The following is a 14,241-nucleotide window of genomic DNA, read 5'->3' on the forward strand; positions in this document are numbered from 1 at the left end:
TTTATACTCTGGGGCTCCAAAATCACTGCAGATGATGACTGCAGCCATGAAATTAAAAGACACTTGCTCCTTGGAAGAAAAGTTATGACAAATCTAGACAGTGTGTTCAAAAGCAGAGACATCACTTTGCCAACAAAGGTCTATATAGTCAAATCTATGATTTTTCCAGTAGTCATGTACAGATGTGAGAGTTGGACCATAAAGAAGACTGAGTGCACAAAAATTGATGCTTTCAAACCGTGGTGCTGGAGAAGACTCTTGAGAGTCCCTTGGACAGCAAGGAGATCCAATCAGTCAGTCCTAAAGGAAATCAACCCTGAATATTCATTGGAAGGACTGATGCTGAAGCTGAAACTCCAATGCTTGGCCACCTGATGCAAAAAGCTGACTCATTAGAAAAGACCCTGATGCTGGGAAAGATTGAAGACAGGAGGAAAAGGGGACGACAGAGGATGAGATGGTTGAATGACATCACCGACTCAATGTACATGAGTTTGAGCAAACTGTGGGAGACAGTGAAGCACAGGGAAGCCTGGCATGCTACAGTCCATGGGCTGGCAGTCAGACACAACTGAGTGACTGTACAACAACGAAAGCATTTGGCAATATATGACTCTAGGGACAACATTGTTGATTATGCCCTTCATCAGTATCTATCACTTACCCAGTCACTCCCCTAGGCTGGCTCCCTGCCCTCTAGAGCATTAGGCTTTACAGCTCATTAACTTAACTTATGTCCTCAAAGCTTTTGGAACAGATAATCACTTGCATTCTGGAAAGGAAACTCGGAGATATTGTGGGTTCAGTTTCAGAACACCACAGTGAAGAGTCACATAAATTTTATGGTTTCCCAGAGCATAGAGAAATTAAGTTTATATACCACACTGTAGCCTATCAAGTGTGTAATAGCATTGTGACTGAAAGAAAAAATAATGTGCAGACCTTAATTTAAAAATATTTTACTGCTAAACAATGCTAAACATCATCTGAGCCTTCAGTAAGTTATAGTAGTAACATTAAAGTTCACTGGTCACAGATCACCATAAAATAGTAATGATAGTGAAAAACTGAAATATTGTGAGAATTAGCAAAATGTGACACAGAGACTTGGGGTGAGCAAATGTTGTTTTTAAAAAATAGCACCAATAGACTTACTTGATGTAGGGTTGTGACAAACATCCAATGTGTAAAAAAAAAAAAAAAAATTTGGTATCTGTGAAGTGCAGTAAAATAAGATATGCCTATATTTCTTTTTACTTTTTTTTAAACTGAAGTATAGCTGATTTATAATGTTTCAAGTATACAGCAAAGTGATTCAGTTGTACATATATAAATATATAGAGAGATTATATATTTTTTTCAGATTTTTATCTATTACAGGTTATTACAAGATATTGAAAATAGTTACTTGTGCTATAGAGTAGGTCCTTTGTTTATATGTAGTAGTGTGTATCTTTGGAGAAGGAAATGGCAACCTACTCCAGTGTTCTTGCCTGGAGAATCCCAGGAATGGGGGAGCCTGGTGGGCTGCCGTCTATGGGATCGCACAGAGTCAAACACGACTGAAGTGACTTAGCAGTAGCAGTAGCAGCAGTGTGTATCTATTAATCCCAAATTCCTAATTTATCCATCCCCTATATTCCTGTATTTCTAAATAAATCAATAAAAACAGGTGCCTCGAAAGTCAAAGTTTTGAGAAAGAACAATACTTATGGTGTTTTTGCTGATTGAAAGTCGACTGGTAATCCAAAGCTCTAGAAAATAATACAAGGTTTACACCTGGGGTGGGTGTAGAACAGAGGACGAATCTCCAGCCCTGAAGCTACAGGATGCATGTCTCTTGTTTCTATTCCTACCAGAGGAGTCATCAGCTGCAACCAGGTCAGACCAAGATGTAAACAAGTGGCCAGATTTACATCTCTTACTGGGATCTCCTTGTGACATCACTGATGACCTTGACCAGAGAGCCTTAAACTGAAGGTCTCCCAAAACAGGAGTAGGAAGGTCTGCTCCACAGTGAAGGGCAAGGTCACCATGGAAAACAAGGTCATCATCACAGGCTTCAAAGAGAACCCTTGTATTTCCCTTCTCTTCCCTCAGATCCCACGTTCAGTCCATGACTTGGCTCCACTTCACAGACTATCCCAAATCCAGCCATCTCACCATTTCCACTGCAGGGACATTAGTCTAAGCCACCAACAGTTGAGAAAGGACACCCTGTAAGAGACTGCATTTGGAGACCTGAAAGACCATCAGTGTGGTTTTAGCTGTAAAGGAAGGCGGGGGAGCAGAGAGGGACAAAACTAGAAAGGTGGGGAAGGGCCGGGCTGTAAACTGTTTTGTAAAACTAGGTTAAGGACTTGTTGAACATATTGACAAAGAGGGAAAAATCTGAGGTTACATCACCGACTCAATGGACATGATTTTGAGTAAACTCCGGGAGTTGGTGATGGACAGGGAGGCCTGGCATGCTACAGCCCATGGGATCGCAAAGAGTCGGACATGACTGAGTGAACTGAACTGAACTGAACTGACTGGTAAGTAAAACATTAAACAAATGGATGTATTTTGATAATGGCAACAAAGATGATTGATTAAGGAGGTACTTGTGAACTAGACATTTACAACTATGGATCAAGTACTGATAGATAAAGACTTAGAACTAAGCAACTGACAGGTCTGCCAAATGCTGTCCTTTTTACTGTTTCCTTAACCAATCATACATTCCAAAGTGAAAGTATCAGTTGCTCACTTGTGTCCAACTCCTTGTGACCCCATGGACTGTAGCCCATCAGGCTCTTCTGTCCATGGGATTTTCCAGGCAAGAACACTGGAGTGGGTTGCCATTCCCTTATTTAGGGAATTTTCCTGACCCAGGGATCAAACCCAGGTCTCCTGCTTTGCAGGCAGATTCTTTACCATCTGAGCTACCACAGAGGCTACATTCCAAAGTGACAGCATGTATAAGAATTAGGTAGTAACAGGAAGCTGCTTCCATGAATGCTGTAATACCAAAACCCAAAAATACATCTCCAGGGTACATTTAGAAACAAAGAATTTATTCACACCAGAGATCAAGTCATCTTTCTATTGCTGCCTCTAAAGCTTGACAAAGGGTTTCAAAAGGGAAATTTCACAGCATCAATCATTCCTTGTGTAAGAAATATGCCTTTGGGGGGCAGTCTGCAAAATACAGTGCTGAGACGTGAGAATAACAAAGTGACAGGTAAAGAGTAGAAATAAAAGGTTATTTTTCCAACTAGCACTCAAGAACAAAAACAAAGGACTAAGGATGCTTGATGCTAAACAAAGTTGTTGGCATTTCAAAGTCATTGTCCTAAAATCTTGGAATGTCATCAGGTCCCTCATACAACTCTGCAGGAGAGGCCTGCTTCTAACTGAGATGTTTCACTTCAGGTGACCAGACACACTGCTTTGAGCCTAGAGCATCCCTTTGGTTGCAGATGCCCCATTTTTGTCATTTTCTTCTCCAGAACTCACTCCTAAGTATGGCCAGCTCGCAGGAGTGAGGCCACAGGCACAGCCTCGAGGCTGACAGTCTGGTATCTACTCAGTGTCCCCACTGGTGATCCCACCTGACAATGCATGGGGAGTGGGCAGGAGGTGATATTCCAGGAACTGCTCAAGAAGTCAAAAGAGACAACTCCATTATCCCTGGACATAAGGAAGTTTGAGTATTACTGACCATTTATTACTGATTATTACCTGTTTAGTATATACTGACTGACCTATTTAGTATAGACCATTGAAATAAAAGTTGACTCTGCTTCCTTTTAAGCACTGTGCAGGCTCTCCTTATCTATTTACCTCATCTCTAATCAGCAACACTGGATACTGCAGGATCTTGTGACAGTAATTAGCATCTGTAAAATGAGTAATATTAGCTTGTTTCCACAGGCTGGGAATTCACTTGAAAACAACTTGAATTCCTTAGGGCTTATTTGCAGCCAAAGTTTTCTCTTTGAGGAATGGTTTTCCTTGTCATTTTATAAATCCACGTCCTAAGATTTATGGAAATTCAGCAACAGAGGGAAAATAAAAAGAGAGAGAAGTCGAAAAAAGAGAGAAAAGGGGAAAGGAGGGAGGAAGGAGGAAAACAAAGCTAAGGAAGGAAATACTAATTTCTGAGGAAGAAAGAACAAATCAAAGTTACAGGAAAGATACTAGACAGATATCCAAACACCAAAGCTTAGAGCCTGCTTTGTGTGCTGAGTCCAGATCTACTATTTAAGAGACTTGCTAGTTGTTTATCTACAGTCTCTCAGCCCTGACTTAACTTTCTTTCTATACTTTTGTGATGAAGAGGCTGGCTCTTTGCAAATCACATTTCAGAAACACTTTGCCCTGACAGCTTATTTGGTAAAGAATCCACCTGCAATGCAGGAGACCTCGGTTCGATTCCTGGGTCGGGAAGATCCCCTGGAGAAGGGATAGGTTACCCATTCCAGGATTCTTGGGCTTCCCTTGTGGCTCAGCTGGAAAGAATCGGCCTGCAATGCAGAAGACTTGGCTTGATCCTGGGTTGGGAAAATCCCCTGGAAAAGGGAAAAGCTACCCCCTCCAGTATTCTGACCTAGAGAAGTCTATAGATTGTACAGTCCATGGGGTCACAAAGAGTCAGACATGACCCAGTGACTTTCATTTCCACTCTTGGCCAGCTGGCTCTTTGTTAGATCCTACCAGTAGCCACCAGGTTACCTGGTGGCTCAGAAGATAAAGCATCTGTCTACAATGCAGGAGACCCAGGTTCCAGCCCTGGGTTGGGAAGATCCCCTGGAGAAGGAAATGGCAATCCACTCCAGGACTATTGCCTGGAGAATCCCATGGACAGAGGAGCCTGGTAGGCTACAGTCCATGGGGTTGTAGAGTCGGACACGACTGAGCGACTTCACTCACTAACCAGTAGGGAGCACTAGAGGGACTCACAGAGCAAACAGACTGTGTCTAGTTTCTGCTAATCCTGCAGCATCACCTCAGCAGTGGGACCTGACTCCAGATTCCAGGGTCCATTAGCATGTGGAGAACCAGCCCCATCCTGCTCCCTCACAAATATCACCAGCATCTGGACAGTGACTGCTCCATGGAGGTCTGAGCACCGACTCATTAGGGTCTCTCCTCTTGAGTTCTTGGGTCTGGAGATTTGTCCTAGGACACAGTAGCTGCCTGCTGAAATTATTAACTCAATGTTTCTAACATTTCTAGCCCTCCAATTGCTATGTGACATATTTCCTTTATTAAGTGCTTTCTGTGAAAATACTTTGTTTTTCTCACCAGGCCCTTTCTTCTCATGGAATTCCCTCTGACAGCAACAGCTAAGAAATTCTTCAACTTTAGCCAATGGCCTCCTGGTAATCTAAATAAAAGGCTATTTTTTTTTTTCTTTTAATCTGCCATGCCATGTGGCTTGTGGGATCTTAGTTCTCCAACCAGGGATCCTTGGTCCTTGGCAGTGAGAGCATGAAGTCCTGATCACTGGACAGCCAGGGAATTCCCAAAGGTCTCAGTTTTTGATTATGGTAATCTAAAAATAATGAAACAACTGTGGCATAGTAAAAATGACCATGTTCTACTACTCTGAAATATGGAGACTTATCTTGGATTTGGAATATTTTCATGGTTGGCCATCTTTAAGAAAAATGACAGTGTAAATAAACTTTTAATATGAAAATATGCAATTATTGGATGATTATTTAATAGTACATTCTGAAGGTATAATTAAGTACCCAAGTTATTGTCAGGAATGGAGAAAAATTAAGAGAAAGTTAACTTATTAGAGGTTTCTATAATGTTTTACAAGGAAGGATATATTGTAAAATTGAACGAAAATGGAAATAACTGAAATTCCACAGGTAAGGCTCTTACCATTATCTTGTCACTGTCAATAATGGTGCTCAACCTGTGTGTGATGGTTACCACAGTGCACTGGGAAAATTTCTCATGGATTGCTTTTTTTATTAACTCATCAGTTCTGGAATCAAAGAAGTTCAGTTTAGTTAGTAAAGACAGGAAAACCAGACTTAAGACTTAAAAATATTATATATAATAATGATGTTTTTTTTTTTAATCCATGCTTTATGACTTAATCTTGTTTCTGAAAAACTAAGTATAAAAAGTCTACTTACAAATTTACCATTTTTCATAAAGCAATGGGAAATATTCCTCCCTTGAAAGCTTGAAATTATCAGAAGCTACATTTAGGAATTTTGCTCTCATAGGAAGTCTCATAACAATATTAATACCATATAACATGCTTTAGTTTCTTTGTTTTCTAGAATTAATCTTATCAAGATATTTCTTTGGGACAAAGAGAACACTTGAAAACATTTTTAAGCATCATCAAGCATTTTCCATTTACCACATTTAAAATTCAGATTCCAGGTTTCATGGACCTCAACCCCTTACCTTGGATCCACATTCGATGTGGCTTTGTCAATAATCAATATCTGATTTGTCTTGAGAATAACTCTGGCAAGACACACCAGTTGTCTCTGTCCAACACTTAAATTTGATCCTGTTTCTGCTAAGGCAGTATCCATTTTACCAGGAAGACCTTCGATTGTTTCTTTAAGTTGTACCTGTGGATACAGAAAAAAGAACATTTTCCTACACAAATTTCTGTTGAAGGAGATAAGCCTAATATGCTAGAGTTTTGACATCCTCAGGACTTCTTGTGTATCTTACATGTACAGCCACCTGATGGGGAGAGCTCCTTCCAAGGAGCATTCACTGAGAAAGATGGTGGAGTCAACTCAGGACAGAAAGATCTCAGTGTCCCCTATCCCCGCCATAGGACATCCACCAGAAACCCCACCAGGGATAATTAAGGAAGTCTCTCAAGAAATGAAGCTATTTCTCCCAATCTGATCTAAACAGAAAAGTTAAAAGGATCTTTAGTTTTCCCAAAGTATATTTTCTCTAGATCTTAGTACACTAAGGGAAATTTTTTTTAAACAAAATTATTTTAGGAAGTATGGTTGTGTAAAGATATAATCTTATCAGTACTTTGCCATTTTGGAAGACCTAAAGGTTTAAAAAAATACAAATTCAAACAATGGCAAACTGTACCTCATATATTATTAAACCTGGAGCCTACTTTGGCTTTGGTTCCTTCCAAAATTTAACCCCATATCTGTTTTTCCAGTCAACTGGATTTTCTTCAGTGTCATAAATGTTTTGCAGTGAGAAAACTCAGGAAAAACAGGACACAACATAACATCTTATTTCCCCTAGACTATGGCTATGGGTGGTGTTTATATTAATCTACTCTGAAAAAATTGCAATCATTCTGTATAATAGGCTCCAGTTTCAGAGAAACAGACATAGAGAACAGACCTATGGACATGGGCGGAGGAGAAGAAGGAGAAGGGGAGATGTATGGAGAGAGTAACATGGAAATTTTCAATACCATATGTAAAATAGATAACCAACGGGAATTTGCTGTCTAACTCAGGGAACTCAAACAGGGGCTCTGTATCAAGCTGAAGGGTGGGTTGCAGGGGGAGATGGAAGAGAGGTTCGGGAGGGAGGGGACATGAGTGTACCTATGGCTGATTCTTCTTGATGTATGACAGAAAACCACAAAATTCTGTAAAGCAATTATCCTTCAATAAAAAAATTTTAAAAATTGTAATCATAAGATTAAATAAAACAAACTTTTAACTGCCAGAGATAATCTGAAAGTCACTGGTTGGTAGGAGTCATTTCAATGAATATTTGTTTTGGAGAAATATTATGGAATAAGAACCAAACCCATACTATGCTTGAAGTTAAAGAACAAAAAGTAAATAGACTTCAGATTAAGAGACCAACAGATTGATGAGTGATGGCCAGTGAGCAGGGACCCAGAATTACAGCATCAAATAACAAAACACTAGGGGTGAAAGGGCAACATTTTCATGGTATCCTAAATGCTGGAGTATTTCTATGAACATGATCCTGAATTATGCTCCTGATGGAGTTCAAGCTCAGAAAGAGGGAATTCTGATTTAGGATTAAGTATGGTATTGATATTTACAGAATCTAAAGGGTAAGATTTGGATTGTGATGCAAGTGCTTGTGGTGAAAATTATAAAATGGAAGATGTCAGCTTAGTCACCCCCTTTCCTCCATTACAAGGAAGAGGACTTAGTGTTCTATCTATGAAACAAATTCATACACCTGCACCCAGTGATGGGACTAATCCAAGGTGTGACAGTGGCAAAGCTTTTATCACTTTTCCTTCTGAGCTGACATTAGTAATCTTTGTACACCAAATTGGTCTTTCATAAGACTGATGTCTTAACTTTAAAGAAATAATGTCACGCTTGCTCTCACTTTGGATGATATCTCATCACTAAGCTGTTTTTTTGTTTGTTTGTTTTTTGTTTTTTTACTTTCCTTCAGGTTTTCCACTTCGGCCTACAAGGACTGAGGCTTTTGTGAGGTGAAAATGTTTTCCAGTAAACACTGCTTTCTGGGACTGTGAGAATGAGACTAACATGAAGATGAAATAATAAGGGTATGTAGTTGCTAACATCATCAGAGTATAAAATGAATCAGTATGTGTGGAGTTTGTAGTGGTTGATACAAAGAAATCAACAGATATTGCCCATTATTAATAATGCTGTCAGCTGGCCTCTCTTCATGTTCTGCTTTATTTTCTTCTTCACATGTATCAGCACTGAGATTTTATTACACATGCATTGACTGGTTTTCCATCTTCTCCACAAGAGTTTAAGCTAAATGGTAAAGGCTTTATCAATTTTGATGACTGTGATGATCCTAGAATCTGCAACTATGCCTGTCTAATGGTCTCTCAATAAATATTTGTTGGATGTATGAATGAAGCTATAAGTGCATCTTCTCTTGTGACATCTGCTCCTATAAATTAGGAAATAAATCCATACAGATAATTTATATATAGTACTATTTTCTTACTAAATGGAAGTATAAAAATATATATTCTTCTAACAATTAACTGGCTTCAAGATACAATAACATCATAATGTAACTGTGGAAGGCATTTAAAAAGGTATAATTTAAGGAAAACAGAGAGAATACTACTATTGAAAACTATATATCTCAGTATAAAATGCTTGAAATTGTTTTTGAGCTTGGGAAAGTAATAAGCTACAGCAAAACTGAAAGTAATAATCTGAATTTATAAGACAACCACTTCTATTATCATGATTTCAGAGTAACCTACTACATATACTGTATCTACTAGCTAGGTGCCAATGCCCCTCACAGGAGATTGTGAGATGTAAGATGGTCTCCATATTTTGTAGAACCTTCCCACTTTTCAAAAAGAAAGGCTGGTGTGGGCTGGAAGAGACACTGAAATGCAATCAACAGATGGAGAAGAGCTTTTACTAGAGCAGGACCAGCAGTAAAGGAAGTAAGCAGGGAGCCCGTTCACCTAAATACAAGATCCTGGGAAATGGACATGTGTCAGGGAATGTTTAACAGGATTCCTATGTGCTGTTTCTCACAAGTCCTTTGTTTCTTTTTAAATGGAACAGCACGCTGCTCCCAGGAACTGGGGTCATTGTGTGAGATAGGCTTAAATCTCCTTTAGTAAACATTCTCTTTATGACAAAACTGCTTTGTCTCCATCCCCTTTCTTGAGATATGGATTGTCTCCTGACCTTGTGACCATCATCATCCCTTGTTCCCTTGGTAACGGTTACTGTACGTTTGGTTTTCAGATCTTTATCATTGACGAAAGAAACTTCTTGTACTACAGACTATATATACTCACAGAAAAATCATTAAAGCACCTTTGCTCCATCAGAGCTTCGGTCTTTTCTTTTCTCTTCTCTTCTCTTCTCTTCTCTTCTTTCTCTCTCTCCCCCCCCCCCCTCCCTCTCTCTCTCCCTCCCTCCCCCCCCCCCTCTCCCCTCGGATGATTCCTTGGAGCACAGAGACTCGTCTTGCTCAGTCTCCTGCCCGGGCTTCTAAGACTCTCTCGAGAAGGCACCCTGTGCCTTCACCCCCCGAGAGAGGGCACCCAGTGCCTTCGTGAGAGATGCAAGTCCTGTGTCAAGGACTTTATTGGTTTTCTGAGTAAACCAGGGAGTATCAGCCTCTTTCTCTCTTGTGACCAACCTAGATAGCATGTTCAAAAGCAGAGACATTACTTTGCCAACAAAGGTCTGTCTAGTCAAGGCTATGGTTTTTCCTGTGGTCATGCATGGATGTGAGAGCTGGACTGTGAAGAAGGCTGAACGCCGAAGAATTGATGCTTTGGAACTGTGGTGTTGGAGAAAACTCTGGAGAGTCCCTTGGACTGCAAGGAAATCCAAACAGTCCATTCTGAAGGAGATCAGCCCTGGGATTTCTTTGGAAGGAATGATGCTAAAGCTGAAACTCCAGTACTTTGGCCACCTTATGCGAAGATTTGACTCATTGGAAAAGACTCTGATGCTGGGAGGGATTGGGGGCAGGAGGAGAAGGAGACAACAGAGGATGAGATGGCTGGAGGGCATCACTGACTCGATGGACATGAGTCTGAGTGAACTCCGGGAGTTGATGATGGACAGGGAGGCCTGGCGTGCTGCGATTCATGGGGTCGCAAAGAGTCGGACATGATTGAACGACTGATCTGATCTGATCTGATAGTATAAGCTATGGTCTTCCCAGTCATCATGCATGGATGTGAGAACTTGATTGTAAAGAAGATAGAGCACCAAAGAATTGATGCCTTTGAACTGTGGTACTAGAAAAGACTCCTTGGACAGCAAGGAGATCAAACCAGTCAATCTTGAGGGAAATCAACCCTGAATACTCATTGGAAGGACTGATGCTGAAGATGAAGCTCCAGTATTTTGGTCACCTGATGTGAACAGCTGACTCATTGGAAAAGTCCCTGATGCTGGGGAAAATTGAGAGCAGAAGAGGCATCAGAGGATGAAATGGCTGAATGGCATCACTGATGCAATGGACATGAACTTGGGCAAACTTTGGAAGATGGTGAGGGACAGGGAGGCCTAGCATGCTGCAGTCCATGAAGTCACAAAAAGTCAAATGTGACTATGGAACTAAACACAACACAACACAAAGACAAGGTAATGTGTCTAGTTGCTTTGGATTCTAGGGGAAAAGCTACAGTGGAAATATGAGGCATTATATTCTTGGTTTTCATCATCAATACACAGGTCATCAATGTTTTGCTAGGAGGTAATCAAAGTCAGTAACATGGATAAGCTCCCCTTTAATTGCCTGCAGTGCTATAAATGTACACACACATATACTGATGCTAACAAACTAATAACATTTAATAAATTACCTCTTCTAAGGCATTCCACAGTTCCTTATCTGTATGTTCATTAAAAGGATCCAGATTTTTCCTCATTGTTCCCGTGAATAAAACAGGTTCCTAAATAACCCAAAATAGTAAATGTTATTAGTCAACTTTATCCATTTTATTTCAGTACATACAGAATTAAAATGAACAAAATAAAAATTCACTGTAATCTTTAATAATAAGGTTGTAAATGCCTGTTTACAAAAACAGTATCTCTAAAATAATTTTCAGTTGTATAAACTGTGCTGCAAAATATCCTCTGGACCATTGAATACTAAAAAAAGAAAGGGCTGAGCCGTGTCACCTTAAGAAAAATCTGAAGAACAGAAAGGAAGATTTGACTTTTTTCAATGCCTCACTGGTAATACCTGCTTAATAAAAAAATAAATGGGGATATAATTATTTGAGGAATAATTATTTATTATTATTTAAAATAATAAATTTTTACACCAATAGCACTAGATAAATTGTCAATTCTTGTGTGATACTAGGAAATACCAAGAGCATGATTAGTTGAGGTTTGAAAGGGTTAATAGGTAGGCAGGCAGGGAAACCAGGGTCTTCAAAGATGGAGAGATGGCAAAAAGGACCATTCCTCTGCATAGCAGGTTTCTCAAATCCAGTGTTGCTATGGGGACTATCTGAAACTAACTTTTTCAACCCTCAAGCTGCTAACTGCTCAGCAAAACAGTATATTTTGCTCAAAGGAATATCCTATCTTAAGCAATGTTAATGAAACAATGTATCTTTCTTAGAAACCAGTTTTTCAACTATAAAACACTGCTGAAAGAAATCAAAGAGGAAACTAATAGATGGAGAAATACACCATGTTCATGGATTGGAAGAATCAATATACTGAAAATGAGTATACTACCCAAAGCAATCTATAGATTCAATGCAATGACAAAGGAGGCAAGAATATGCAATGGAGAAAAGACAATCTCTTTAACAAGTGGTGCTGGGAAAACTGCTCAACCACTTGTAAAAGAATGAAACTAGAACACTTTCTAACACCATACACAAAAATAAACTCAAAATGGATTAAAGATCTAAACGTAAGACTAGGAACTATTAAACTCCTTGAGGAGAACATAGGCAAAACACTCTCCGACGTAAATCACAGCAGGATCCTCTATGACACACCTCCTAGAATATTGGAAATAAAAGCAAAAATAAACAAATGGGACCTAATTAAAATTAAAAACATCTACACAACAAAGGAAACTCTAAGCAAGGTGAAAAGACAGCCTTCAGAATGCGAGAAAATAATAGCAAATGAAGAAACAGACAAAGAACTAATCTCAAAAATATGCAAGCAACTCCTGCACCTCAATTCCAGAAAAATAAACGACCCAATCAAAAAATGGGCCAAAGAACTAAATAGACATTTCTCCAAAGAAGACATACAGATGGCCAACAAACACATGAAAAGATGCTCAACATCACTCATTATCAGAGAAATGCAAATCAAAACCACAATGAGGTACCATTTCACGCCAGTCAGAATGGCTGTGACCCAAAAGTCTGCAAGCAATAAATGCTGGAGAGGGTGTGGAGAAAAGGGAACCCTCTTACACTGTTGGTGGGAATGTAAACTAGTACAGCCACTATGGAGAACAGTGTGGAGATTCCTTAAAAAACTGGAAATAGAACTGCCTTATGACCCAGCAATCCCACTACTGGGCTTACACACCAACGAAACCAGAATTGAAAGAGACATGTGTACCCCAATGTTCATTGCAGCACTGTTTATAATAGCCAGGGCATGGAACCAACCTAGATGTCCATCAGCAGATGAATGGATAAGAAAGCTATGGTACATATACACAATGGAGTATTACTCAGCCATTAAAAAGAATACATTTGAATCAGTTCTAATGAGGTGGATGAAACTGGAGCCTATTATACAGAGTGAAGTAAGCCAGAAAGAAAAACACCAATACAGACTACTAATGCATATATATGGAATTTAGAAAAATGGTAACGATAACCCTGTATGTGAGACAGCTAAAGAGACACAGATGTATAGAACAGTCTTTTGGACTCTGTGGGAGAGGGAGAGGGTGGGATGATTTGGGAGGATGACATTGAAACATGTATAATATCATATATGAAACGAATTGCCAGTCCAGGTTCGATGCATGACACAGGATGCTTAGGGCTGGTGCACTGGGATGACCCAGAGGGATGGTACGGGAAGGGAGGTGGGAGGGGGCTTCAGAATGGGGAACACGTGTATACCCATGATGGATTCATGTTGATGTGTGGCAAAAACAATACAATATTGTAAACTAATTAGACTCCAATTAAAATAAATTTATATTAAAAAATAAAATAATAGAAACCAGCTTTTCTTTGAAAACTGATGTCAGTTGCTTTTTGGATACAATTTATCTCACCCAGAGACACCTTGGTGGGAGACAGCTCCCCCTCCTGCAGATGCTATCTCAGAATATATGTTATGGGAGAGGAGCCTGGTACAGTTCTCCCAGTCAGCCATGAGGTGTTTCTTTTATCTATGATTAGCAGCTCACATATTGCCAAATTCAGACTTAAATTGAAGAAAGTAGGGAAAACCACTAGACCATTCAGGTGTGACCTAAATCAAATCCCTTATGATTATACAGTGGAAGTGAGAAATACATTTAAGGGACTAGATCTGATAGAGTGCCTGATGAACTATGGACGGAGGTTCGTGACATTGTACAGGAGACAGGGATCAAGATCATTTCCATGGAAAAGAAATGCAAAAAATCAAAATGGCTGTCTGGGGAGGCCTTACAGACAGCTGTGAAAGGCAGAGAAGCAAAAAGCAAAGGAGAAAAGGAAAGATATAAGCATCTGAATGCAGAGTCCCAAAGATAGCAAAGAGAGATAAGAAAGCCTTCCTCAGAGATCAATGCAAATAAATAGAGGAAAACAATAGAATGGGAAAG

The 14,241-nt window shown here is 39.6% G+C and overlaps 1 protein-coding gene across 1 annotated transcript in view; it reads right to left on the minus strand.

The window, feature by feature from the left end:
- LOC139186123 (ATP-binding cassette sub-family C member 4-like) overlaps positions 1-11,421 on the minus strand; it is a 38,797-nt gene extending 27,376 nt beyond the window's left edge. The window contains exons 1-3 of the mRNA XM_070799922.1: positions 11,288-11,421; positions 6,424-6,596; positions 5,884-5,989 (exon numbers count right to left, since the gene is read on the minus strand). Of these exons, the coding sequence (XP_070656023.1) occupies positions 5,884-5,989; positions 6,424-6,596; positions 11,288-11,353 (345 nt within the window). The 5' untranslated portion in view covers positions 11,354-11,421. The remainder of the gene's footprint in view (positions 1-5,883; positions 5,990-6,423; positions 6,597-11,287) is intronic.
- Positions 11,422-14,241: the final 2,820 nt, after the last annotated feature.

The sequence above is a fragment of the Bos indicus genome, chromosome 12 (assembly GCF_029378745.1).
Source record: "Bos indicus isolate NIAB-ARS_2022 breed Sahiwal x Tharparkar chromosome 12, NIAB-ARS_B.indTharparkar_mat_pri_1.0, whole genome shotgun sequence".
Taxonomy (NCBI): domain Eukaryota; kingdom Metazoa; phylum Chordata; class Mammalia; order Artiodactyla; family Bovidae; genus Bos; species Bos indicus.